This window comes from Puma concolor, chromosome D2, assembly GCF_028749965.1.
Source record: "Puma concolor isolate L17-30 chromosome D2, mPumCon1.1.hap2, whole genome shotgun sequence".
Taxonomy (NCBI): Eukaryota; Metazoa; Chordata; class Mammalia; order Carnivora; family Felidae; genus Puma; species Puma concolor.
Window position 1 is genome coordinate 18,074,390 of NC_141677.1, and position 26,733 is coordinate 18,101,122.

The 26,733-nt window shown below is 47.3% G+C and overlaps 1 protein-coding gene across 2 annotated transcripts in view; it reads right to left on the reverse strand.

Moving 5' to 3' along the window:
* GALNT2 (polypeptide N-acetylgalactosaminyltransferase 2) overlaps positions 1 to 26,733 on the reverse strand; it is a 194,882-nt gene that overhangs the window by 84,871 nt on the left and 83,278 nt on the right. Inside the window, exons 1-2 of one of the 2 annotated variants that reach the window (XM_086679706.1) lie at positions 18,670 to 18,696; positions 9,409 to 9,502 (exon numbers count right to left, since the gene is read on the reverse strand). In XM_086679706.1, coding sequence (XP_086535832.1) covers positions 9,409 to 9,502; positions 18,670 to 18,681 — 106 coding nt within the window. In that variant the 5' untranslated portion in view covers positions 18,682 to 18,696. Of the gene's footprint in view, positions 1 to 9,408; positions 9,503 to 18,669; positions 18,697 to 26,733 lie in introns of those variants that run through there. The other variant, XM_086679705.1, reaches the window with a different exon arrangement.

Sequence of the window (26,733 nt, forward strand, 5' to 3'; positions counted from 1 at the left end):
GCACTGAAGGGTGCCTGGGGGGCTCAGCCGGTTAAGTGTCCCACTTCCGCTCAGGTCATGATCTTGAGGTTTTAGAGTTTTAGCCCCGAGTCCGGCTCAGTGCTGACAGCTCGGAGCCTGGAGCCTGCTTCGGACTCTGTGTCTCCCTCTCTCTCTGCCCCTCCCCTGCTCACACTCTCTCTCTCTCTCAAAAATAAACAGACATTAAAAAAAAAAAAACTTAAAAAAAAAGAAAGAAAGAAAGAAAGAAAGAAAGAAAAGACAGTCAGCACTGAAAAGCAACTTCAGTGACCAAAAGGGAAGAAAGGGGCCCAGAACCTAAGGACCAAAGGCCTTCTGCTCCAGACCTGACATCTACAAGGAGGGCGATGGGACACGAAGACATATCCTCACCCCGTCTCCAAGATAGTACGATTGGTGGTCCTAATCTGGGGACAGAGACTGGAAGGCAACAGAAAGGTATAGTTTAAACAACAGAGTCAGGGCGCCAGGGTGGCTCAGTCAGTTAAGCGTCTGACTTCGGCTCAGGTCATGATCTCACGGTTTGTGAGTTCAAGCCCCGCGTCGGGCTCTGTGCTGACAGCTCGGAGCCTGGAGCCTGCTTCAGATTCTGTGTCTCTCCATCTCTCAGCCCCTTCCCTGCTCATGCTCTGTGTCTCTCTGTCTCTCAGTAATAAATAAACGTTAAAAAAAATTTCTTTTTTTAAAAATAAACAACAGAATCAAGGGATGTCCCAGAAGAAAGTGTGGCCATTTTACAGATAAGGAAAATGAAGCTGTAAAATAGTCACTATCTGTCTAAGGTCAACTACCTGGTGGCAGCGCTGAGCGCCGCGCCCCAGTGCCTAGCTCGGTGGACAAGTGTCCTTGTCCTCGAGCCCCGCGCTTCTAGAGGACAGCTCTCGCATTCCAGTTCCTATGAGGCCACTATTTCAGAAATGGCCAGAAAAACTGGAAAGTGGACAAGGGCTGGGCTATCCCAGTGCATTCGGGACCTCAAGAATCTCACAGTTCCTCCTCAACTTCTAGAAAGCAGTCGTCGTAGAAGGACGTGTCCACGTGAGCATGCTGTGCTACCTCTGTGAAGCCAGCGGCCTCCCAGGAGGCAGGACTCTCCCCATGCGCATGACCACAGCCTTCTCTCCAAGGCTCCAGGAAACCGGCCCAGGGAGCAAAGAAAACAAATGACTCCTTCCTTCTTCTTTTTTTTTGAGACAGAGAGAGACAGAGCATGAACAGGGGAGGGTCAGAGGGAGACACAGAATCCGAAGCAGACTCCAGGTTCCGAGCCGTCAGCACAGAGCCCGACGCGGGGCTCGAACTCATGGACTGTGAGATCATGACCTCAGCCAAAGTCGGACGCTTAACCGACTGAGCCACCCAGGCGCCCCACGACTCCTTCCTTCTTTAGCCAATTTGCAGGCATCTATCTGGCTTCAAGTGCCTGTGACCCAGACCAGGTGCAGTTCTACCAAGGGAAATGCAGGATTCATTGAGTCACCCTTGACCTTCGGGAGCTTCGACAGAAGGACTCCTGGCCAGCGTGACCTGAGTGAGATGGGAAGCAAACTGCTTCATAACTGCCCCCCACCCCCAGCCTCTGGCCTCTCCCGATGACAGTGGGATCCAAATAAACAGAACTGAAAGATGACGCCGACCAGATCTCTCACTCCAATTTTCAGATCTCCTTCACGGACCGGGTTGCGACTCAAGAACTTGGTGAGGAAATCCTGGGTCTCTAACAGGCCAGCGCTAGATCTGGGCCGTTCATAAATCCAGCTGCTGGTGCTCACGTCTGCGGTTCTGTTCCTGCACCCCGGTCACAAAGCCCTTCTAGGCTGCGCCCTGGCTCAGCGTACAGGCTTCTCTGTGCTCCTCAGGCCCCGTGAGTCGACTGCTGAGCATGGACGACTAAGCTTCCACCAGAAAATGAAGGCCAGGACCCCAGCCTCCGGGCCTCCCCTCTGCCACAGCCACTCTGCTGGTTGGCTTTATTAAAAAATCCCAGAGTCTATCGAAAAGCAGCGCGGGCTGGGACGGGAAATCGAGTTGGGAACAATAATCTGGGCTTTTGGAAGCCATGGCGGACCCAAGAGTGGGATCCCCAGAGTGGGGCCATGCAAGGCAATCTTTAGGGGTAAAGCCACAGTGGGTCGTCCCGAATCCTTCATAATATTTTATTTAAAATGTGCTTTGGAACGTATCACTAGATTCGCGTGATAATACGTGTTTAATCTGTAAGTGTCTTAATATAGACGGAGGAAGGAGAGCTTATCCTCAAAATATTTTCGCTAATAGGGCGTTTGGTCAAAAAAGCGGGAGCCGTCGCGGGGGGCATCACTGCTATCTTGAATCTGGCTCCTACATCTGTCAGTGGGTTTTGTGGCCATGCTAAAAGACACCAGGCTCCTATATTTGGCTTCATGCTGCCTCCTCCCACCCATCTGTCTACAACTGCTAGATATCCAACACCTAGAACACAGGAAGCTGGGTTTCTGAACAACCCACTTTACCCAGAGGCAAGAGCTGTGCACAGTGGTTCCCTGCCGACCACAAAATACTGGCAGCGTCCATCATTCTTGCGGAAAATGTGTTTCGCAGCCAGAGCAAAGTAACTTCTTTTTTTTTTAATGTTTATTCGGTTTTTGAGAGAGACAGAGCGCAAGAGGGGGAGGGGCAAAGAGAGAAGGAGACACAGAATCCCAAGCAGGCTCCAGGCTCTGAGCTGACCGCACAGAGCCCGACGCGGGGCTCAAACCCACGCACCGCGAGATCGTGACCTGAACCAAAGTCGGATCCTTAACCGACTGAGCCACCCAGGCGCCCCAGAGCAAAATAACTTCTAAAGAAAAAACTCACGTGGACGTGGGTTTAGCGAGGAAAAAGGTTACAACTCAAAAGGTTGAAGTTCTTCGGCAAAATAAAAGGACACGGTGCCTTTAGCAAGTTATCGGTAATAACTCAGAAAAAAAGGGACCGTCGGTATATTCCTGTCCTATCTCTGAAGAAAATCAACTGTGTAACAGCTACAAACATGACAGCCAGGGTCAATACCACACTGAATTGATTTTTAACTAGAGTATGACTCTTAGTAGTAGCTGGTTTACACCCTGAAGATGGCCTCCCCCTCGCACTCCCACTCCATATAGGACTTAAAATCCACTAGAACACTTGGTTTTAATGGAAGACAACCCACAGGAAGTCTCTCATGAATCCACACAGTAGAAGCGTATCCTATTATTATAGTAAAGAAATCCTTATTAGCGAAGTATTCCGTTCAGATGCTCCCCACTGCGTGGGAAATGCCTATTTTACATAGGAAGAAACCTTGGCTCAGAACTGCATGACTCATCCAGGAGTTGGGGAAGAAGGGAGGGGGCTGGCCTAATAGATACAGCTAATGTGCTCACACACGCATGCTCCCGTCTAGCGCAATTGGGACAATGGAAGGGTATAGACAAACGGTATAGACCTGCACTCCCTGGGGTGATACGTATCCAACCTTGGTTAGACACACGAATATACAAACTCCCCGTCACCACAAAGTAAAAATTTCGTGAGCCAACTTCTGGCTTTCCGGGCCAGCGTGTGAAGAGTTGGGAAGTTATCACTCCATCCTAAGCTATCGATAACTCTTCTGCGTTCCCTCAGAGAAGTGAGATCATAGAGCAAACGGCTACTCCAAAAACTGGAGACACCCAAAGGTGAATACAGAGAATCACAACTTACTGGAGGACCCATCTGTGCAGGAACCTTGTCCGGGTAACGAAATCAGAACGGTGACAGATGAACTGCCGGAGGGAGGTCGCTGTGGACAAGCCTGAGAGCTAAAAACTCCAGGGGCATCAGTCATAGGTGGCCCCCCATACCTCTGTGAGTTTTTACCTCCAGGAGCTTAACTAGGTTTCTGGACGACAGATCCCTTCCTTCATGCTTCCAGCAGGAGAGGAAAAAGGATCATTTGGAAATATGCCAGAGCATTCTGTTCTTGACAAGGCCTGCCCTCAACAGAAGCTATTTTACCTCAGCCTAACCCCATGGAAGTTTATCAGAGCCTAACCAACCTGGAGAAAGGAAAATGCTGGACCCCAGCCTGCCCCCAGCCTTCTGCGTGGAAGAAGGGAAATACTCCTTTCTAATCAACTTTAGCTGCCCTGTCCCACCCATGTGGGAGAGAAACTGGGAAGCAATTGTGAAGTTCACAGCCCAGGGGCACAGGCTCACTAAAAGATGAAACCTAGCAAATGACTATGGAAGGCTTCCCTTGTCCCCACACCTACCTTATCACTACAGGCCTATTTACTTGAGTTCCTTTTACCCAGCACATCATACTCGGCTTTTAAGAAAAACTTACAAGGCATACTAAAAGGCAAAAAACAAAGTTTGAAGAGACAAAGAAAGCATCAAAACGGGCTTAGATATGGCAGGGATGTAGGAATTACCATACCAGGAATTTAAAACAACTACGATTCGTATGTTAAAAGCTCTAATGGAAAAAGTAGACAACATGGAAGGACAAATGAAGAACAGAGAAACAGAAGTGAAAATTCTAGTCAAGAACCATACAGAATTACTAGAGATCAAAACACTGTAACAGAAATGAAGAGTGGCTTTGATGGACTCATCCCACTAAACTGGGCACAGCTGATGGAAGACTCTCTGAGCTTGAGGATATGACAGTAGAAACTTCTGAACTGGAAAGCAGAGATTTAAAAAACAAAGAACAGAAGAACGCTGAAAGAAATCAGAATGGAGTTATCCAGGAAATGCTGGATAACTACCAAAATGTACACACATGTATAATGGGACTACCAGAACGAGAAGGAAGAGAGGCAGGAATAAAAGATTTATTTGAAGTGGTAATGACTGAGAATTTCCTCACGTTAATGTCAGATGCTGAATCACAGCTGCAGGAAGATCAGAAAATACCAAGTGGGATAAATAACAAAAAGACAGAAAACATAAAAAACCAAAAACTACACCTAGACATAGCATATTCAAACAGCAAAAGTCAACATTTTATTTTTATTTACTTGTATTTATTTATTTTTTTAGGATTTTATTTTTAAGTCATCTCTGCACCCAACATGAAGCTTGAACTCACAACCCCGAGATCGAGAGTTGCATGTCCTACCAAGTGAGCCAGCCAGGTGCCCCTTTAAAAAAATCTTGAAAGAAGATGGGGAGGAAGGAAACAGAGAAACAAAGATAAGAATTCTATCCAGCTGCTCATAAACCGTGCAAGCAAGAAGAGAATGGAATGAAATATCTATAGTTTTGAGAGAAAAAAAATTGCCAACCTAGAATTCTATACTCCGTGAAAATAATCTTCCAAAGTGAAGGAGAAATAAAGACTTTCTCAGATAACAGAAATTGAGGCAATCTGTGGCCAGTAGACCTGCCTTGCAAGAAATATTAAAAGGAGCTCTTCAGAGAGAAGGAAAATGATACAGGGCAGAAACTCAAATCTCCATAAAAAAGTAAGAACATCAGAGAAGGAATAAGTGATGGTAAAATGACAACTTTAATTTTTTTTTAAGTTTATTATTTTTGAGAGAGAGAGAGAGAGCACACAGGGGAGGAGCAGAGAGAGAGAGAAAGGGAGGGAGGGAGGGAGGAAGGATCCCAAGCAGGCTCCGCGTTGTCAGCACAGAGCCCAATTGAGGAATCAAACCAACAAACTAAGATCATGACCTGAGCTGAAACCAAGAGTCGGACGCTTAACCGATGAAGCCAGCCAGGCGCCCCCAACTTTAATTTTTCTTATCCTCAATTGATATAACAGGTAAAGGTTTGTTCAAAATAATAATAGCAACAATTTTGCATGCTTATATTTAGGTACACACTGTACATATGAAATGAATGACAGTGATGATTCAAGGAACAGGAGGGAAGAATTCTTAATATGTTGTTATAAGATACTTACACTAACTATGAAGCAGTCTAGTGTTATTTGAAATTAGACTTGGATTAGTTCTAAATGCACATTGCAAACACTAGGCCAACCACTAAAACAATGGGAAAAAATAGGAGAGAAAAATGGAATTATGTAAAATGCTCAATGAAAGCTACAAAAGGCAGAAACAGTGTAGAAGACAAAAATAACAGAACAAGGCAAGGAATAGAAAAGGCTAACAAATATGGTACATATCAATACAACTATAGTAATAACCACCTTAAATAGCAATGGTCTAATACACCAATTAAAAGACAGAGTCAGAGAAGATCAGTAAACAAGACCCAACTAGCTGTATGTTGTCCTCAACAAATCTACTTCCAAAACAGAAAGCACTGAGCCTACATGGGTTTACTGATGAAGTCTACCAAACACTTAAGGAAGAAATCATTACTAATTCTCTACAATCTCCTTCAAAAGATAGAAGCAAAGTTAATACTTCCTAACTCATTCTATGGAGCCAACATTACCCTAATAACAAAACCAAAGACATCACAAGAAAATGGCAAACCAATATCTCTTATGAATGTAGATGCAAAAATCTTCAACAAAATATTAGCAAATTGAATCCAAAACCATGACAAAGTAGGATTGATCTTAGGTATGCAAGACTGGTTCAACATGTGAAAGCCGATTAATGTAATCCATTTGACAAAATCCAATACTCCTTCATGATAAAAACTCTATTCTAGGAATAGAGGGCAAACTTCTTCAGCTTGATAAAGAACATCTACAAAAAACTTAGAGCTAACTTCATACTTAGTGGTAGGGAACCAGAAGCTTTCCTGCTAAGATCAGAAATATGGCAAGGAAGGACACCTGGGTGACTTGGTTAGTTAAGCATCCACTCTTGATTTCGGCCCAGGTCACAATCCCAGGGTTGTGGGATCGAGCCCTTTGTTGGGCTCTGTGCTGAGTGTGGCATCGGCTTGCAACTCTCCCTCTCTCTACCCGCCCCACCCCCTGCCACCCCTCTCCCCTGCTCATGCTCGCTCTCCAAGGTAAGAAATAATATGGCAAGGATGTTTACCACTTTTCAACATCATACTAGAAGTCCTAGCTAATGCTAGGAAACAAAAAGTACGCTATAGATTAAGAAGGAAGATGTTTGCAAATGATATGACTGTCTATGTAGAAAATCTGAAAGCATTGAAACCTCCTGGGACTAATAAGTAATTACTGCAAGGATGCAGGATACACGGTTAATATACAACAACCAACTCCTTTCTTATATACGAACAATGAACAAGTGGAATTTGAAATTAAAAAAACAATACCATTTACATTAGCACCCCCAAATGTAAATACTTTGATAGAAATTTAACAAGATAGGCATAAAATTTGTATGAGGAAAACTGTAACACTGACAATGAAAATAAAGAAAGAACTAAATAAATGGAGACAGTCCACGTTCATGAGTAATAAGACTCAATACTGTCAAGATGTCAATTCTTACAGCCTGATCTATAAATTCAACACAAACAAATGAACATCCCAGCAAATTATTTTCTGAGCATCAACCGATTCTCAAGTTTATACAAAAGGCAAAAAAACCCAAAAAACACAAAAAACAGAATAGCCAACACAATATTGAAGATGAAGTACGAAGTTGGGAGGACTGACATCACCCAAATTCAAGAACTACTATAAAGTTAAAGTAATCAAGACAATGTGGTATTTGACAAAGGAGCAAAGGCAATACAATGGGGCAAAGGTAGCTTTCTAACAAACGGGGCTGGAACATCAGGACGTCCACATGCAACCCATCAACCAGTCCATCTAGACACAGATCTTCCACTCTTCTCAAAAGTAAACTCAAAATGGATCAAAGACCTGATTATAAAGCCAAACTATAAAACTCCTGAAACAAAATGTAGGAAAAAAATCTAGGTGATTTTGGCAATGACTTTTCAGATATAACGTCAAAGGCACGATCCATGAAAGGACTGATAAAGCTCAATCTCATTAAAATTAAAATATCTGCTTTGGGAAAGACATTGTCCAAAGAACAAGAAGATGAGCCAAAGCCTGAGAGAAAGAATTTACAAACGACATATCTGATGGGGGATGGTTATCCAAAATATGGAAAGAACGTTTAAAATTCGGTAAATGGGCAACCCGCTTAAAAAAAAAAAAAAAATGGATGAAAGACCTGAGCAGGTACTTCCCCAAAGAAGACAAATGGAGGGTAAATAAATTTATCAAAAGAAAGTCAGTATCATATATCGTTAGGGAAATGCAGATTTAAATAACGAGATTCCACTTCCAACCTATTAAAACAGCCCAAATCAAAAACGCTGACCGTACCAGACGCTGCTGAGGAAACGGGGCAAAAGGAACTCTCATTCGTTGCTGGTGGGAATGCAAAATGGTACAGCCACTTCGGAAGACAGCTTGGTAGTTTCTTGCAAAACCACACGTACTCTTACTACGTGATCCAGCCGTCTTATTCCGTGGTCCGCACCCAAATGAACGGAAAACTTACACGTACACACAAACCCGCCCAGAGATGTTTACGGCAGCTTTAGTCACAGCTGCCAAAGCTCAGAAGCAACCAAGATGTCCTTCAGGAGGTGGATGGGTAAACTGGGGTCCACTCAGGCAACACAGTCGTATTCAGTGGTGAGAACAAATACACCATCAGGCCACAAGAAAGCACGGAGGAAGCGTCGATGCACGTTACTAAGTGAAAGAAGCCAATCTGAAAGGCAACGGGCTGTATGATTCTAACTAGATGACGTTCTGGAAAAGGCCCAACTATGGAGACAGAAAAAGGATCGGTGGTTGTCAGGGACTGGGGCGGTGGAGGGATGAATAACTGGAACACGGAGGACGTTTAGGGCAGCGAAACTATTCTGTAGGATAAAGCAGGGGTGGATTCATGCCACCGTATATTTGTTCAGACCCACAGAACGTACGGCACTAAGAGTGGACCGTAATGTAAACTAGGGACTTTGGGGGATTACGACGTGCCGGCGTTGGTTCCCTGAACGTAGCAATGGACCATTCTGCAGGGATATGCTGACAGTGGGGGAGGCGCGCATGTGTAGGGGCAGGAGGCATGTATGGGAATCTCCACACTCTGTGCACAATTTTGCCGTCAAGCCTAAAACTGATCTAAAAAATAAAGTCTTTTTAAAAAAAAAAAATCTGTGAACCGATATATACCATCCTGTATTTTCTATTTTATTCCTTTTTTTTTTCCCAACAAATTTTGGTCACCTCCTAAGTACACTTATTTCACCCCCCACTAAGGAGCTTGAAGGAAGTCAGCCAAACATGACTAGAGGGCAGGGTCTCCAGCAGCCCTCTGCAATCCATGCTGTCTACTCCACGGGCTCCACAGGCGACAGAGGGCCACACGCGACTCATTCGTGGTTTCTGAGCAAGAGGATTTCCCAGCCCCCAGCCCCCAGCTCCCAGCCCGAGGCTAGATGGGTCCCTGCAGTTACCTGGAGGGAGGGTCTCCATGCTTTGTGCTTTCTCATCCCCGTTGCTGTGATGTAGGTCTTTCTTTTTAATTGGGTCAATTTCATTCCAGTCCTCCTAAGGGGAACAAAGACACGAAATGGGTTGATCAGTTCCTCAAGCACACCTTCACTCACCAGTTCAATAAACACTTGAAGTCTTGGGACGCCAGAGAGCCCTGGGGACGTAACAAGGAGGGAGAGAGAATTCCCATCCCAGAACTTCTCGGAGGGTGGAGGTATGGAAGGGGAGAAAAGCGTGGGAATGACCTTTTCCAAGGAAGGATTTGCAACTTCTCTCTTCATTTTATATTTACACTGCATATCTCTGGGAAGGCAATACTCCGGAAAACCCAGGGCTTTGTGGATTTGTGAAGGTAGGGGAAGGGAGGTAGGGAAAGTAGATTAAATAAAATAATTCAGTAGTGGTTAAATTAAAGCCATTAAAATGATGGTAGCTCTCCAGACATCTTAGATGGTTAAGGACACCTTAGGACCAGATTTCTCCCTCTTGGGTCCCTTTGAGCCCTCCTCTGACGTTGCTAAATGATTTGTTTAATTCTGCTGAGTAACAGTGGAGGGAGGAGGAAGGACCAGCCAAGCTTCTCCTCGGGCTTCACTCTAATAGGACTGCCAATGGAACAGAGCTGTAAATTAAGGGTTTAATGTAAAACCAGAATAAGATATAAGCTCTGGCAGAACTTATTCAGCTCATCTGCACAAACAATTTACTCTAATCCATCAACATTAAATCAAACCAAAAAACATCTCCATGACCACAGAGCTAAATATATCTTTCAACCACTTGGAATCTGATTTCTCTGAATCAAGTAAGAAAGATTTCTGTAGAAGAACCCAGATCAGAAATGTCCTACGGCTAGTCATTTTCCTACACAGATTTCCGTGAGCCAAGCCGTGTCGACTGGCCATTCTCTGGAGCAGATGTTGTCGGGATGAGCCCTCCCTGGGGAGAGACCAGACCAGTTCTGCACAGGTTTGTCCGCTAGCACTCCTCCAGACCAGCGTGGGCTGCGTGTTGCGCAAAAGGGGGCCACTGGAGACATTCTGGCTCTTTCAAACGTAAAGTGAGATCTGCAAGGAGGGTAATTCTCAGGTGCTGGGCCAAATCAGGCATTTTTCCCAAATGCGGCTTGCTTTGCCAATAACCTCCATTTTTACTCAAACGGTACAATAACAAAAGAGAAACCATGCCTAAGCTTCCAACCCCTCTTGAGGCCAGCTTTTTCTTCAGCTGCTTCTTCAGTGCTATAGCTGGGTTTATCCCACCAGGGCCACCGTGAGAATGATGGGTTGGGGGCACCAGGGAGGTGCAGAACAATGGGCTGGAGACGAACGCTCCTGTGCCTTGGTGGTCCTGCCCCACCCCACACCTGTCACAAGACCTCTGCCCTTCAAATGCCCCAAGTCCTGTGACTTCTGAAGAGTTTATCCTGCATTTTAACAAAAGTATTAAAATGCACCAGTATCCCAATTTATTTTTTGCGGCAAGCAGTTTTTCAAAGGTATTCATAATTTGGCTTTTGAGACCATTTGGTTAAAAATAAACTTTCAATTTACTATCAGCGATGATTTCGCGGAAAGCTTGGCAAAGGCGTGGGAGGAAGAGAATCTAACCTACTGCCTTTACAATATACGGAAATGTACGAATACTAAATCCAGTGAGTAATGAAGTTACCAGAATCATGCTGTGCGTACTTTTAATTAAGCATTATTAATTTTTATTTTGTAGCTCGCTTGTAGCCTTTTGTGGCTAATAACTCTCTCCCCCCTGCAGGCATTACAGTGGCGAAATGGATCAAACCATTTAACCTTGTACTTGAATAAAATCAAAAGTGAAGGGTGCTGCTGGGGCCAGTGCCCCAGAACCAAGGCATTGTCTGTACTGTTGACAAAATCAGCATTGAGGCAGGTCAACCATCAGTGCTCTCTCAGAAAATAAATGCTTCCTTCTTCCCGCAGGCAAGACGGACTGGGTCCAGAGGCGACATTCCTTAGCCTCCCTTCCCCCTCCCAAATCCACCATGCCCACCATAAAACCAAAGCTGGGGATGAGAACATGTTGAACGGCCAAGTCCCAAGCAGGTGAAATAAGGTTAAGGGCCAATTATGAATGCCTGCGACACACGTGGTGTTGCGCACGGATGCTTCACAGAGAATTCCTAGTTCACAACGGGACGTGGAGCTACCTGGGTCACATAGTGGGTAAGAAGCTAAAGTTGGCCTCTGATGAATCAGGCCTCAGTTTAAACCAAGTTAGAAGAACCCGAGTCTCACAATATCATAAAAGTCCAAAGATACGGGGGCCTGGATGGCTCAGTCGGTTAAGCGTCCGACTTCGGCTCAGGTCATGATCTCGCGGTCCGTGAGTTCGAGCCCCGCGTCGGGCTCTGTGCTGACAGCTCAGAGCCTGGAGCCTGCTTCGGATTCTGTGTCTCCCTCTCTCTCTGACCCTCCCCCGTTCATGCTCTCTCTCTGTCTCAAAGATAAATAAACATTAAAACAATTTAAAAAAAAAAAAAAGCCCAAGGATACGGTTCCAGGAGGTCGTTCGCAAAGGACTCGTTCGTTCTGGACTCCCAAGTTAAAAATTGCAAATTACCACATAAACTACCTGCTCCCAGAGTAACATGAGGAGGAGGAGGAAGAAAAGGGGGAACTGTCTAGGCCACTCAAGCCCCATTCTAGCCACTGTGCACACAGTGAACTTCCTTCCAGTGCTATTACTACCCCCATTTTACAGATGAGAAAGCCGGGCACTGGAAGCTCAAGTACATAATGAGGTTAGATTCAAACCCCAGGGGATGGATGGACTGATTGATTGATTTTAAAATTTTTAATGTTTATTTTTGAGAGAGAGAGAGAGAGAGAAACAGAGCATGAGCAAGGGGGGGGGGGGCGGGGAGAAGAGAGAGAGAGGGAGACACAGAATCCAAAGCAGACTCCAGGCTCTGAGCTGTCAGCACAGAGCCCGACGCGGGGCTCAAACTCACAAACTGTGTGATCATGACCTGGGCCAAAGTCGGACACTTACCCGACTGAGCCACCCAGGTGCCCAAACCCCAGGGGATTCAGTACCGGAGTCCACGGTCTCAATCATTCTACTGTACTGCCTTTAGGTAAAATAACTTCCCCCACTACCAGCTAGATAGACACGAGTAAAGCAAAACAATGTATTAGCCATTCATTCATCTCAGGATATGTCTGATCACTGTAAATTCCTAATTGTTCAGGATGACTGATCGGATTCACTGGCTGAGACAGCTGGTGCCCATGTACAACGCACCCCCTGTCAACAGCTCACCCTTCCAGACGCTTGTCATGTTCCACTCTCCTCCTGTAACCCTGACCCATGGCCTTTGCTAGATGGAAGAACGTCCCCAGAGATACAGTGAGGAGTGGGCAGGTTCACCTTGGCTGAGCGTGCCCACTCGGGCGCAAACAAGCATCCCACCTGATGGCACAGTGCCACAGACCCTGCAGAGTGTGGGGAAGGCTCCGAGAAGCCTGTGGCCAAGAAGGGACACCTTAGCAGAGATCTGAGGGGTCTAGAATGGACCTGGCAAGGAGAAATGATGGGGCTCTGGGGGAGATGAGGGTTCTGGTGGAGGGAAGAAAATGAAAGGTAGAAAATGGGAAGACATGGAAGTGGTGAGATACTGAGACTTGAGACTTCCGTTCCAGAAACATCGCGTTGGCTGTAGTGTAGGGAGCAGACGGAGGGGGCAGAAGAGAGGCCAGGGGGCCACGAGGGCAATGCAGCAAGGGACGGCGGGGAGCCGGCTCAAGCCTGGGTCCCAGAGATGCAGAAAGGAGACCGGCGCGACCACAGGGCGAGGATTGGAAGAGGAAAGCAGGAAGGAAGGAAGGAATCCGAGATGGAGAGTTCTGACCTGGGCGTTTCAGACAGGAGGGGCATTCACCGCTAAGGAACACGAGAAAGTTGTCCAGGTGGGGCAAGGAGGGGAGCTGGGAGATACAGACGAGCCTGTTCAGGAAATGTGGAGGTTCCCGAAAGATACCGAGAGGAGGTACCTGGCAGACACAGGAGACACAGGGCTGGAGTTCTGGAAAGGCAGGAGGCCATCGAAGCTGCTGGCGGGCATGTGAGACCATCGGCTGGGGGTGGGGGGTATGAGCCAAGTGAGAACGGGTCCCAGGGCAGAGGGAGATGCAGGACACATGACAAATTGGGAAGAGCCCTGGCCCACGAGCTGGAGCCTCAGGGTCTCGCCACAGGGATCTGAGGAAGTCACCAGCCTCCCTCCCTCCACGGGGCACCGGCTGAAGGTCTCATGGTCCCTGCCTGCCCTTGGCGTTCCTGGGTACCGGGTATTCTCAGCACTTTTTTATACTTTCCACCCCATTTCACATGGTTGGTATGCAAAAGCTCTTCAGGTCCTTGGAGGGCAGGAGGGCTCTGTCACATTTCTGGTGTATCCCATGCCACCAAGTGTGGCACTGGTCTCAGGTTGGTCACATGATAATAAACGGAGTTGGGACCAAACACCCTCACACTACTTACTCAGATTGATCTGACTGGCTTCGCCCACTTTGCAGTGGAAGCTTTTCATGACAACTCCCCCCCCCCCCAATACATCTACATACATGATGAAACATATTTACACCAGCGGGGAGGGGGGTGGGGAGGGGGTGTGGAGGCTCGTTTCAAAGGGGAAACGTGTGAAATGCAACAGTGTGGAGAAGGCTCCAGTGCCCAGGACCCGCTGACAGGCGGGATGTGTTACCAACTGATCTGTTTGTTTCCTCCCATTTAAGAGAAAATGATGCAGTGACAGGCAGGTCCTCTTTTCAGTGACAAGTAGAAACGGCTAAGATTAGAGGAGTAATGATGCGGTTTGATGCTGGGTCAGAAGTTGCAGAGCATTCAAGGCCTGGGATCCGGTCAGCCTGCTGTTATTCCCCAGGGGCGGCAGCCTCCTCTCTGCTTTGTGTCTCTGGCTTGCAGAGGAGGGATACTGACATGGAACTGACATGCGGAATGACTAACTCAGGCTGAACACGGGACTGCGGATCAGGCTGCAAAGTGGGTTCCCTCAGGGAGGTTTCTTTAGCCAGAGGTCTCCCACCCATATCAACGATCACGGAGCAGGGAGGATGCTGCTACCCCCCACCCCACACCCCCCACTCGTCTTCACTGTTTGGACCACAGTGTGGGAAAGACCCGGAGAGAGCCTCACCTCTGGCACTGAGGCTGTCTCTCCCTTGGGAAAGGGCATATGAGCCCAGATAATGCAAAACGCAATCTCCTGTCCTCCCACTTACTCACGTACCTGGGCTCATAGCTATTATTAAGTGTATTTGAATTGGGTGAGTTTTCACAGAGTCTTTAGAAGTTCTAGATACACACTGTGCCCACGCTGTTCTTACGAATGGGTAACAGAAGCAGTCTGTTACCTGAAGCACAAATGGTGATCAAGTCAGGCTGGGACTGAGATCAGATGGAAATAAATGACCGAGTGATGTCTATTTATCTAGCATAATTAGAGAGAGCAGCAGCCAAAATTCATCTCGTTTCTAAGAAGATAAAAGAGCAGTAGGTTTTAATAAAATGACACGTTTTTCAGAAATAGTCAATCCAATAGGTTGGTTTATGGCATAGTTACAAAAATTAATTCAGTGTAAATATAGCTTTATTTATTTAAGGAATATTCCCCATCATATTCCCAGTATGATCTGTCTTTGTTTCAAAATAAGAAGAAATAAAAAAAATAAATTAAAAAAATTAGAAGCGGGGGCCTAGGTGGCTCAGTCGGTTACGTGTCCGACTTCGGCTCAAGACCTGATCTCAGTTTGTGAGTTCAAGCCTCGGGCCTTCTGCTGTCAGCACAGAGCCTGCTTTGGATCCTCTGTCCCCACCTCTCTCTGTCCCTCCCCCCCTACTCGTGCGTGCACTCTCTCTCTCACACAAAATAAGCATTAAAAAAAAAAAAAAAAGTAAGAAGAAATAAATAAAAATTGGGCTTGGCTTTTGCCAGAGAGGCTGCGGAGGGAAGGGCTGTGAAAGCTGCTTCCGGGTCACGGGTGTGGAGGCAGAAAGGCCTCTGTGGTGGTGTTGGGGCGGGGACAGCGAGGGTCAGCGGGCTGTGCAAGCAGCCTTTTCCATACTAACAGATCACCATCGACTTGTTAAGGGCACCGATGGGTCCAACCCTTCTTGTCCCAGATGGGAAAAGCGATCGGCAAGGGCTAAGTGTCTTAGGTTATCAACCAGCGCAAAATAAGTTCCCTCAAAACCGAGGAGCCTGAAAACAAGAAACATTTATTATCTCACCCAGCTTCTCAGAGTCAGGAATCTGGGTGGTTCCGGCTCACGGTCTCTCAAGAGGCCGCAGTGAAGACGGCGGCCGGGACTGCCAACCATCTGAGGGTCTGACCGCGCTGAGGGGCCGCTCCCAAGGGTGTTCACTCACACAGCCGCCGGGGGAGGCCACAGTGCCTTACCACGGACTCCTGCCCAGGGCTGCGCGAATGCCCTCGCAGCGCGGCAGCTGGCCTCCCCCACGGTGAGAGATCTGACGGGAGGGGAAGGTGGGTGGGGGGAGACAGACAGAGGGAGGGAGGCAGACGCCAGGACTCCCTTCACCACTTAGTCTTGGAAACCACACACCGTCACACCGGCCACATTCTGGTGGCGGGGAGCACATCCCTACGTCCAGCCCACGTTCAAGGGGAGGGGAATCAGAGCCCACGTTCTGGCAGAAGAAGACTGCCAAAGAACTGGTGAACGTGTTCTGAAACCACTACGTTCATTCCATGCCCAAGACCTGAAGGGTGGCGGAGGGGAGGACAGAACACGGCTACAGCCCAGTCAGTTATCCACACATGGGGGCCACGAGGCGATGAGAGCCCAAGAGCAGAGTCACAAAAGGGTCAAGCCTGTGCAGTAAAATGTTCCCTCATCTCACGTGGACCTCTTGTCCACAGGCCAACATAAAGACTAATGCCACTTAGGGTAACGTGTTTGGATCCCGAATCACCCCGGAAGCAAACATACCTCCACGCGTAAAACCAAGACGAGAAAGGTGGATGCACATTGTGGGCGCATCAAAGGCTGCCTTTGTAAATGTTAAGTGGCTAACACTTGTATTTGGTAACAGAGATAAAAATATCACTGTGGGGGGGGGGGGAGAAAATAAATAGGTTGTTTTTAATCTCCCGTTACTGAAATATAGTTTCTCACTGTTAAATTTTTTCAGCTGACGAGACCATATGCTCGGAGGCAGATTAAGTAACCAAAAATACCTTCTGAATGACTACTTGGCTTTTTTTCTCCTCAATTGTCTACTTTCCACTGTTACTTAATGACTGTTCAGTAGCACCTCGACCACAACCAATCCGTACAAAAACATTCAAGTTCTGGGGGCGGGGGTGGGGGGAAAGGCCAGGTTGCCAGATTTGTTGAAAAGATGTGATCATTTATATTTCCACAGCCCAGTGACACTGAAAACTAACTGAATTGTTTACTTGGGGGCAAATTTAAAAAAAAATTGTTTTTTAAATATTTTGGAGAGAGAGAGAGAGAGAGTCAGAGCGTGAGTGGGGGAGGGGCAGAGAGAGAGGGAGACACAGAATCTGAAGCAGGCTGCAGGTTCTGAGCTGTCAGCACAGAGCCCAATGTGGGGCTCGAACGCACGAACCATGAGATCATGACCTGAGCCGAAGCTGGATTCTTAACTGAGTCACCAAGGCGCCCTGCAAATTTAAAAAAAAAAAATTTTTTTTTAACATTTATTTCTGAGGGGCGCCTGGGTGGCGCAGTCGGTTAAGCGTCCGACTTCAGCCAGGTCACGATCTCGCGGTCCGGGAGTTCGAGCCCCGCGTCAGGCTCTGGGCTGATGGCTCGGAGCCTGGAGCCTGTTTCCGATTCTGTGTCTCCCTCTCTGCCCCTCCCCCCGTTCATGCTCTGTCTCTCTCTGTCCCAAAAATAAATAAACGTTGAAAAAAAAAAAACAAACATTTATTTCTGAGAGAGACACAGCATGAGCAGGGGAGGGGCAGAGAGAGGGAGACACAGAATCTGAAGCCGGATCCAGGCTCTGAGCTGTCAGCGCAGAGCCCGACGTGGGTCTCGAACCCACAAACCGTGAGATCATGACCTGAGCCGAAGTCGGATGCTTAACCGACTGAGCCACCCAGGGGCCCCCACCTGGAAGCAAATTTTTAAGAGTCGACTTAGTTCCCTGCTAAAGACCAAGAACTCCCACACCCCAGCATTCTCACTATAAAGTGATCTACAGAGGAACCAGAAGGACTATTTATTGTTTCTAATGTTTCCGGGTGGGTATCCCCCCCCCCAGAATAGTACCGGGAAATAATTCCTAGGTCTTCTTATGAGAGGATGAAAAAAACCTGCTGATGTGAGGTGTCACTATTGAAATTCTTCTTTCCAAATAGGGTGTGTGACCTATTAATAAATTGGTGAATGGAATTTTAACTCACTGGGAAACAGTCTAAAAATGTTAGAATACCCAAGGAAAGCCCCTTTAGTTAGGCTAGTAGTCAGATCACTTTGAACCCTGACCAAACATCTGTTAAAACCAGAAGCCTGTACCCTACAAACATTATGCATTTATAAAAGAGAGAGCTTCTATAACATCATACAGCAACTACACTTAAATAACATTTTTTTCAATCAAAGCAATGAGACATGACAGTAATTAGAGGAAAAAAAAAAAAAAGATTTCCACTTCTAAATAAGTTCCCACTGAAAGCAATAACTTAAGAGGAAAAGTATTCCCCTACCTCCCAATCAGAATAGAAAGGGAGCATAACATACTCTAGAGACCAGAACTATGCTGGCTCAGTCGCTCAACCATTTCTGAATATTCTCCAAGGGCACCAGTGAGAACTCCCCCACCCCAGGTTTCATTGCTGGGGGAGAGCTGGTCACACAAGCTGGAGGAGTAGAAAAAGCTCAGGGTGAGCTTCCAACAGCAACCTCCGGCCAGTTTCCAAAACCTTTATTCAGGTTAGTGTCAAAACACAGGAAGGGCTGAAGAATCGGGACCTGCGTAGAGCAGCGGGGAAGGAAACAAGACAGAAAGCCCAAGTCTCCCGGCTTTCTCCAAGGCCTGGTCCTGCCCCAGCCAACTGAATCACAACCTCTGGGGATGGGATCCAGCTGGACTGTTTTTCCAGACGCTCCCCAGGCAGCGCTAATGCACAGTCAGGGTTAAGAGCCACCAGTCTCACTGACGCGCTTACGGTTTTTCCCATTCACAACTCCAACTGAGCTCATGAAACCCAATGCTGCTAAAATGGAAGGGCCAAGTGTCTACGGTGGGTTCAAGTCACAGGCTGCTTCGTACATGATCGCTTGCTCACAAATGAAAAACACACTATGATAAAGGTCACGGCTTTGTTTGGTTCGCAGCGTTGTCTCAGAGAAATGCAGGCTGAGGTCACGGCTTTGTTTGGTTCGCAGCGTCGTCTCAGAGAAATGCAGGCTGCCGAGCAGTACCGTGGGGGCTGCTGGTTATTTGGAAGCTGTAACGATCCCGTGGACCGAAGTCGTGAGTCAGAATAGCACTGCTATTTCTCCCCTGTTATTCAACTTTTCTAACATGCAGATGGCCAGGGGCATCACCCTGCCCACTCTCTCCGTACACGGCCAATTGCCTTAATTTAGTCATCATCTTCCTGTTTAGATCCCCATGGCCACGTACAGAGGCAAGGTCCATCGGTGCCTCAGCCCGCTCAATCCAGAAACTCCAGAACCTGAGACACACCGAGGAAAGGTTTTGGGGTGTGTCGTGGGCATGGCAAAATGATCCGTCCTAGCCCACGAAATGTTGCCAGGGCTCCGCTAGACTGTAAGGCACCAAACAAGTTAGACATGAAGTCTCATCACTGAGAACATCAAACTTGCCTTCCTCCGATTTGAGGGACCTGCCTTCCCTCATTAGCTCATTCACTGATTGGTTAACAGGTATACGTCTGTTACTTCTGTGGTCTTCCTCCCCAAAACCCTTAACCCCAGTCTCATCAGGAGAAAAACATTAGACAAACTTCAAACACGGGGTAGTTTCTTTTTTTTTTTTTTTTTTTTTTTTTTACCAAATCCTTGACCAGGACTCCTCAAAACCATCCAGGTCACCAAAGGCAAGAAAGGCTGAGGACCGTCATAGCCCAGAGGAGCCTAAAATGATCACTCAAAGAAAAACTCAAGAAATCTGACTAAAGTAGGGATTCCAGTTCATAACAACATATCAGTATTGGTTCTTTGACTATAATACATGTATCATACTCATTTTTTTAATGTTTATTTTGAGAGAAAGAGAGAGAGAGAGAGAGAGCATGTGCACACGTGAGGGAGGGAGGGAGGGAGGGAGAGAGAGAGAGAGAGAGAGAGAGAGAGAATCCTAAATAGGCTCCGAGCTGTCAGTGCAGAACCCGACGTGGGGCTTGATCCTATGACCTGTGAGGTCATGATGTGAGTCTAAATCAAGAGTTGGGACGCTTAAGCGACTGAGCCACCCAGGTGCCCGGGTAGGATACCAATTTCAGATGGTCGTAATAGGGAAAACTGGGTCCAGGGTCTATGAGGCTCTCTGTACTAAGTTCCCATTTTTTTCCCCTGCAAATCTAAAGCTATTCTAAAAAATAGTTTAAAAATTTTTTAAATTAAATGTGTGCAGAGATCTTATTTACATAAAAGGAAAATAATTACATTAAACACTCCTGGTTCAACGTCTGTCAACTACGTATTTCTAGGGTGTCTTGTCACTTTCTAATAGCAATTTCAATCCCACTCCCTCTCCCGGCAGGGAGCTAAGGTGTGAATCTCTTGATAAATGCTGATTTTAAAGCCAATTTTTGCAATGAGACACAGAGCCCAGGAGCAATCTATTTCACACCACCATTTTCTCTTTTCAAGAGCAATCAATCCATCCTAAACGCCCATGTTCACAGTAGATGACCAAAGCACTAGGTGGCCCAGGGCAGGGGGGGGCACGAGGCAGGCTATTAACATGCAGCTTTTCTGCATCCCTGCTCCTAAATAAGATTTTATGAAGCAAGACGGCTCTGGGGCCAAGTCATAAACATTCCCGAAGGCAAGAGCAGCAGTTTTTTAATCCAGAGCCCCCAAGTTAGCTGAGCACCTGCTATTTTAAGGAGTCGTTTACAGCCTCAGTTTTTTAATCGCGTGATCGGATTCCACCTCTTTCTTCCTAGAATCAGAGAAATAGCATCTCCGATTTCGGGGAGGGAGGTCTGCGACAAAGCCGCTTTCTAACTGCTGCTTCTTGTTCTGGAATTTTCAACGTTAGCTGAAGCATGTTCTCTTACTTTAGAGAAATGATGAATTTCCGCAAACTTGACAAGAAAATGGCTTTTTAAGAAATGTTTATTTTGGAGAGAGGGAGCGTGTGCACAGGCATGAGCAGGGGAGGGGCAGAGAGGGGGGGGAAGGGAGAGAATTCCAAGCAGGTTCTGCACTGTCAGCGCAGAGCCCGACTCTCGGCCCGATGTCACAAACCGTGAGATCATGACCTGAGCTGAAATCAAGAGTTGGATGCTTAACCAACTGAGCCACGCAGGCACCCCAAGAAAATGTCTTTTTAGAAAAAAAAACGGGTGTTTTAGAAATATCATTTCTCCTGTGACGTGTGCAAAAATCAACTGCGTATTAAAGTGTTAATAAATGATTAATTCTCAACAGAGGAGAAAAAAGGAGTGAGAGAGAGGTTAAGCAGGCAGTCAGCACGGCAAGGTGTCGAACAGCCAGCAGGGACAGACAGGTGGCATCCTCACCAGCCTTTTACCGCCAAAATGTTCCCCCCCCCCAACCACTGCCCTCTACCCACGCTGCCCCACCTTCTCCCTCACCCCGATCACCACCAGGATTCCCCTATGCCCGGCAGCAGCCAGACCTCTCTGTCAATACCGTGGCAACGCTGCGTCCCCGCTTTGCTTCAGCTCAGAGGTGTATGGGGTCTCACGGAACTAACCGCGCTGCAATGCTTGCTACCCTGTCAAAAGCAGGTGCCACTGACTCGTACATTTACTGATGAAATCCCTTCCCTGGGCACCTAAGGTCCATACAGTTGGTTCCTTCGTTGCTCGGTTCTGTAACCACTGGCGTCAAGAACTGTCTAAGAGAAAGAGCCTCCCTGGGCATCAGATCTGTTTTCAAGAGCATCTCCGGGAGAAAAGTGAGTTCTAGAATGACACGCCTTAAAGCGCTCCAAGGGGCCCCGGGTTGGAAACTAAATGGAACATTTTCTTTTTTTTTTTTTTTTTTAATTTTTTTTTTCATCGTTTATTTATTTTTGGGACAGAGAGAGACAGAGCATGAACGGGGGAGGGGCAGAGAGAGAGGGAGACACAGAATCGAAAACAGGCTCCAGGCTCTGAGCCATCAGCCCAGAGCCTGACGCGGGGCTCGAACTCACGGACCGCGAGATCGTGACCTGGTTGAAGTCGGACGCTTAACCGACTGCGCCACCCAGGCGCCCCGAAATGGAACATTTTCAATTAAGTTTTTGTCCCTCCCTTACGTAATCCCAGAGCGTGAGGGTCAGAAGTTCCTGGTGGCACAGCCCAGGTACAGCTGACCAGGTGCGAGTGGGAGGGAGGATCTCTTACCAAACCCTCGCTCGCCCCATACCCAGCACTGGGCCGGAACTGGTGTTGTCTCGCTTGCTCCTCTGCCCACCAAGGCGGATACGGCAATTCTTCCCCACCCTGAGGCTCCCCTCACAGTACCTTACCCGTGCCCCTCCAAGGGGAGACGCTCAGTTCAAGTACAGCTCGGATTTCAATTCCTTTTCCTTTGGGGACAATTAAATTCAGAGAGACCTGGGCGTTGGAAAAAGGAAAGAAACAGAGAAGCGAGGGGGAGAGGAGGTGGCTTCCCCAAAGCTGCCCTGGGATAGAAGGGGAGGGTAGCGGGAGCCCAGCACACCTCCACAGCCAAGGCCAAGGCCATGCAACCTGAGGGCTGAGGAGGGAGGTGTTGGGAAAATATATGATAATTCGTGGCAAGGTGAGTAGGTAGGACGATGGTGACCCACGTGGGTCTTTTCAGAAAACCAATGAATGTGGCCGGAGGACCGGAAAATTCCACGCGTGAGGCACGCAAAGCAAGGAAAACACACCCAGGAGCATCTCCGTGAGGCGGTGGGGAGAAACCATCTCAAGTTTCTAACAAATGAGCAGCAGCACACGGGAACTATACAGCATTCACCTTGATTAGTTTTAAATTTACATGTTCTCATGAGCATTCTCTTCATTCAGGGCGCGATGGCTCCCTGCCCGCCGTAGGAATGAGACCCCCCCAGCCCTAGGATGGCTGGCCCAAATCTGTTTTTTTTCTCACCGGGACTTCCTTTTATTAGTTGCAAATTCTTCTTTCACAAAGGATTTGCGCAAACAGAACACGGTCATACATCGTTAGCCCAACTTTACGGATAAGTAAACAGACGGGGAAAGTAGGTTGCCGTAGTACAGCCTGAGCCCGGGTTCCACGCCAGCCTGTCCCCAAACACTGTTTTCTTCCACTGCGCCACGCTCTTTTCTTAGGAGGTTATTTAGATCAGATCAGAGGGGGCCAAGTGGGGCGTTCGCATCCAGCCCCTAGTTTGTGTGGCACGTAGTGGAGCCCTGCACCCCAGAACAGGGAAAGCCCCAGCCCAGCCGGCAATGTCTGGTCCAGGGATGCTGGTTGCCCCGGGAACCTCCCTCCCTCTTGTGTTCTGCCAGGGGACAGGACGGACAGTGCCGGTCGGGGGCAAGCTGTTTGATCCCTCAACCCCTGGCAGGTTTATTTACACATCCATTCTCTGCCTGCAACAGCTGGGACATTTTCCACACTATTCCAGCACGCGGGATTACAACATGGGTTGCAAACATCCCGCTATCTTATTAAAAAGCAAAAGGAGACCGTGTAGATTAGCTCAACCTGACCGGAACTCAACTGGGCACCACGTATCAAGAGCTGGAAAGACACTTACAACCTTTAAGCTGAGAAATCTCATTTCCGTGAGTTTATCCTAATGAACTAACCCGAGATCAGGAGCAAGTGTTCTGCATGAATGTTGTAGCATTGTTTCTGAGAAAAAAAAAAAAAAAAAGAAAGAAAAAACTTAAAACAGTCCCCAGGAAGAAGGCTGCTTAAATTGTGTTATAGCCCCTCAAAAGAGTATTATGCAACCATTAAAAATTATAATTATAGGGATCACACAGCCATATGCAAATGCTTATAATGTGTTAAAGGGAAAAGCAGGAAACAAAATTTTATGTACACAATGAAACAACTATATAAAAATACGTAGCCATATGGATTAGCTTGGAATGAAATGCACTAAAATAAAAAAGGGTTGTGTTAGCGTGAAGAATAATGAGTTTTTGTCTCTACTTCTCAAACTTTCTGTCATGTTTTTAAATTACCTTCATGAATAATAAATTTAAACACAGACATGTTTAGGTTGGAACTTCAAACCTATGCACTATTTCATATCATTAAGGCATTATGGCAGTTGGCTTGTATCTGGCGGCAGGCTGGGAAGACCGCCCAAAGCAGCTGGAGAACCCCGGGGCGGCACAGGAGCTGTTTCTAGAAAGAGGTTGTGAGCCTGGCCTCTGCTCTCAAGGCGTTAGGTGAAGACGCTATTCTAGAACCCAGGGAGGTCTCCATCTTCCCTCAGGAACTGGGAAGGTCCCTGCTGTCCCGGACAGGGTTTGGCTCTTCCAGGCCTGCCGAGGGGCCCTTCTTCTCTGTGTCCATCTCCTTCCCTACCGAGCATTCCCTCCAAGAAACTGGTCTACAAAAGACGGAACTGATCTTGTGTGCTTATGGCCACTGCTGGCACTGACCTTTGGAACTAAGAGGTACACTGGACACGAACCTTGAGTCCGCAGGAACCTACGTGCTCAACTGCCCCTGTCCCTCCAATGCAGAACATGGACGGGATGAAGCTAACAATAGCAGTGCCGCCACCTCCACAGAACTGACATACAGAGAAGTGGGGCCGCTCTGCGCCACGAGTGGTAGGGTAGCTGTAGGATGCTGCTTCTCTCATTCTTCACTGAGATGCGGTATTAACGCCCCCATTCAAAGACAAGAAAACTGAGAACCAAAAAGAGGATCAAAGGCACGCAGCCGCATCCAGCGTCACACCCCGCTCTGAGTGGTCCAGGGTCTGTGCTCTATCCACAACGCCCAGCCAGTTCAGGGATGGACTGGCTGACCCAGTGCCTGCTCGGATAGTTAGAATAGCTAAATCCGGCTCATCTAAGTGAAGTGTCTGGCTCACAGTTTGTTAGACAGTAAGTGGGGACCGCCCATCCTTCCTCTTACCGTCTCTGATTCCATTTCAGAAAAATTGTAAGTTACGCTAATGTTGCGTTTCAAACGTTGTTCTCCTTACTCACACACTTTATCTCGTTTAATCATAATGGGAAAGATGGGGAGAAGGTGATTTGCTGCAAAGAGCTCAGGCCTTGCAGGCAGATTCAGATTTCCTGAGCCGGAGCTCACGGCAACAGGAATCATGTCTTCCATCCACGGTGAGGTTGCAAGAATTAAATGAGGTAACATGCATCATGATGATGCTGGCAAGGACCGACAGTAGGTTCTCGATAAAAAGTGAGCCCCTGTCCCACACAATCACCTTATAAGTCATATGGCACTCCATTTTGTAGCAGAGAAAACTAAGGCACAAGAAATCACCTGAGTTACCCAAGACCCCATAGTTACTGATAACCAGTCACAAGCCTTCGTTCCATTGCAGACCCACAGAGTCTATGGAATTCAGGAATCACCACCAAGAAGTGCGGACTCCACACAATCTGTCCAAGTGGTGCGTGTATCTCATCTCTGCACTGAGGTCTGAGAAATTTATACTCTCTTTCAAGGTAGGGTTTTGTTTTTTTAATGCTGCATTCCAAAGAGCCTATTTACATGCTAATTTACTCCCTACAGGCCAAAGATTGATGTGTCCATTGGCTTTGAAACAAGAAAGAACTAGATGCAAATCCAGGTTCCAGAACTTTATAAACGATCCATCTAATACTTTTTTTTTTAATGGTTCTTGTTTGTTTGTTTTTGAGAAAGAGTGAATATGTATGAGCAGGGGAGTGGCACAGAGAGAGGAAGAGAGAATCCCAACCGGGCTCCGTGCTATCCGCGTGGAGCCCGACACGGGGCTTGAACCCACAAACCGTGAGATTAGGACATAAGCTGAAACCGACAGTCAGACGCCCAACCCAGAGCGAGCCACCCAATCACCCCACAGTCTCTCTAATTCTTGGCAGCATTATCCAGAAGGCTAGACTCTGGGAGGATTACAGTAGATGTATGGGAACACCGCATATGCTCCGATATCCAAGCCGCATCGTAACAACCTTGACGATGTGTCCGACCAGATATAGTAAGTGCTGGGAGGAACGCACTAGAGAGCTGGCTGGCTTACATGGTTGCGAAAAACGGCAAAGTTCATCTGAGTCCAATCAAGCAGCACATGCAAACTCACTTTCATTCCTGTGTACACGGGCTTATGCAATAGCACTATAACCCTGAATCTTCCCAGCACAACTTCCCAATGAACTAGGAGTGCCGGGAAGTTTTTAGTTTTTAGGAAATTTTGCTAGTGGGTCTTACCCAAGGTTTATACCCGATCTGCTGCCAAAAGGGATTGGGTAGCTTAAAACCAAAGACCTAAATAGCAATGTAAAAGAGATGAGACACCGAGACTGAGGAAATGAGGAAACAAAATGCTGTGGTCGCCGTGAATTTTAATTCTGAGCTTCCCAGGGACAGAAGTAAAAACGGAGTAAGGGGAACGAGAATTAGGATATAATGAGACTCCGTCATAAGCCAGAATATATGGATGCAAGTAACCCGCCAAAGACAAAATGGTACGTGATCAAGTCGGAATCTCAATTCAGACTAGACTCCGAAGGCTATGTATGCTGCAACTAACTGCGTTTTCGGCTCCCAAGTGAAGTCATAAGTACCTTAAGAGAGACTGAATTTCTGGTGGAAAATCCGCAATTTGTCCCGAAAGTAACGGATTGATTGCAGTGGATTAAACAGGGTCACGTTTCTCGGCCCCTCCTCCCACGGGCGCTGGAGTAAAAGGGCCCTCCCCTCGCGGACGCTAGGCTTAGCCACGTGACCTCCTCTGGCCAATCGGAAGCCTGGGACCACCAGGCAAGGCGGGGCTTGCCCGCTTGGAACACAGCCCCAGGGACCAGGCCACCACGTTCAGGGTGACTTGCCAGGCAGCACCAGATGACGACAAGGATGGGGAATGAAATAATACA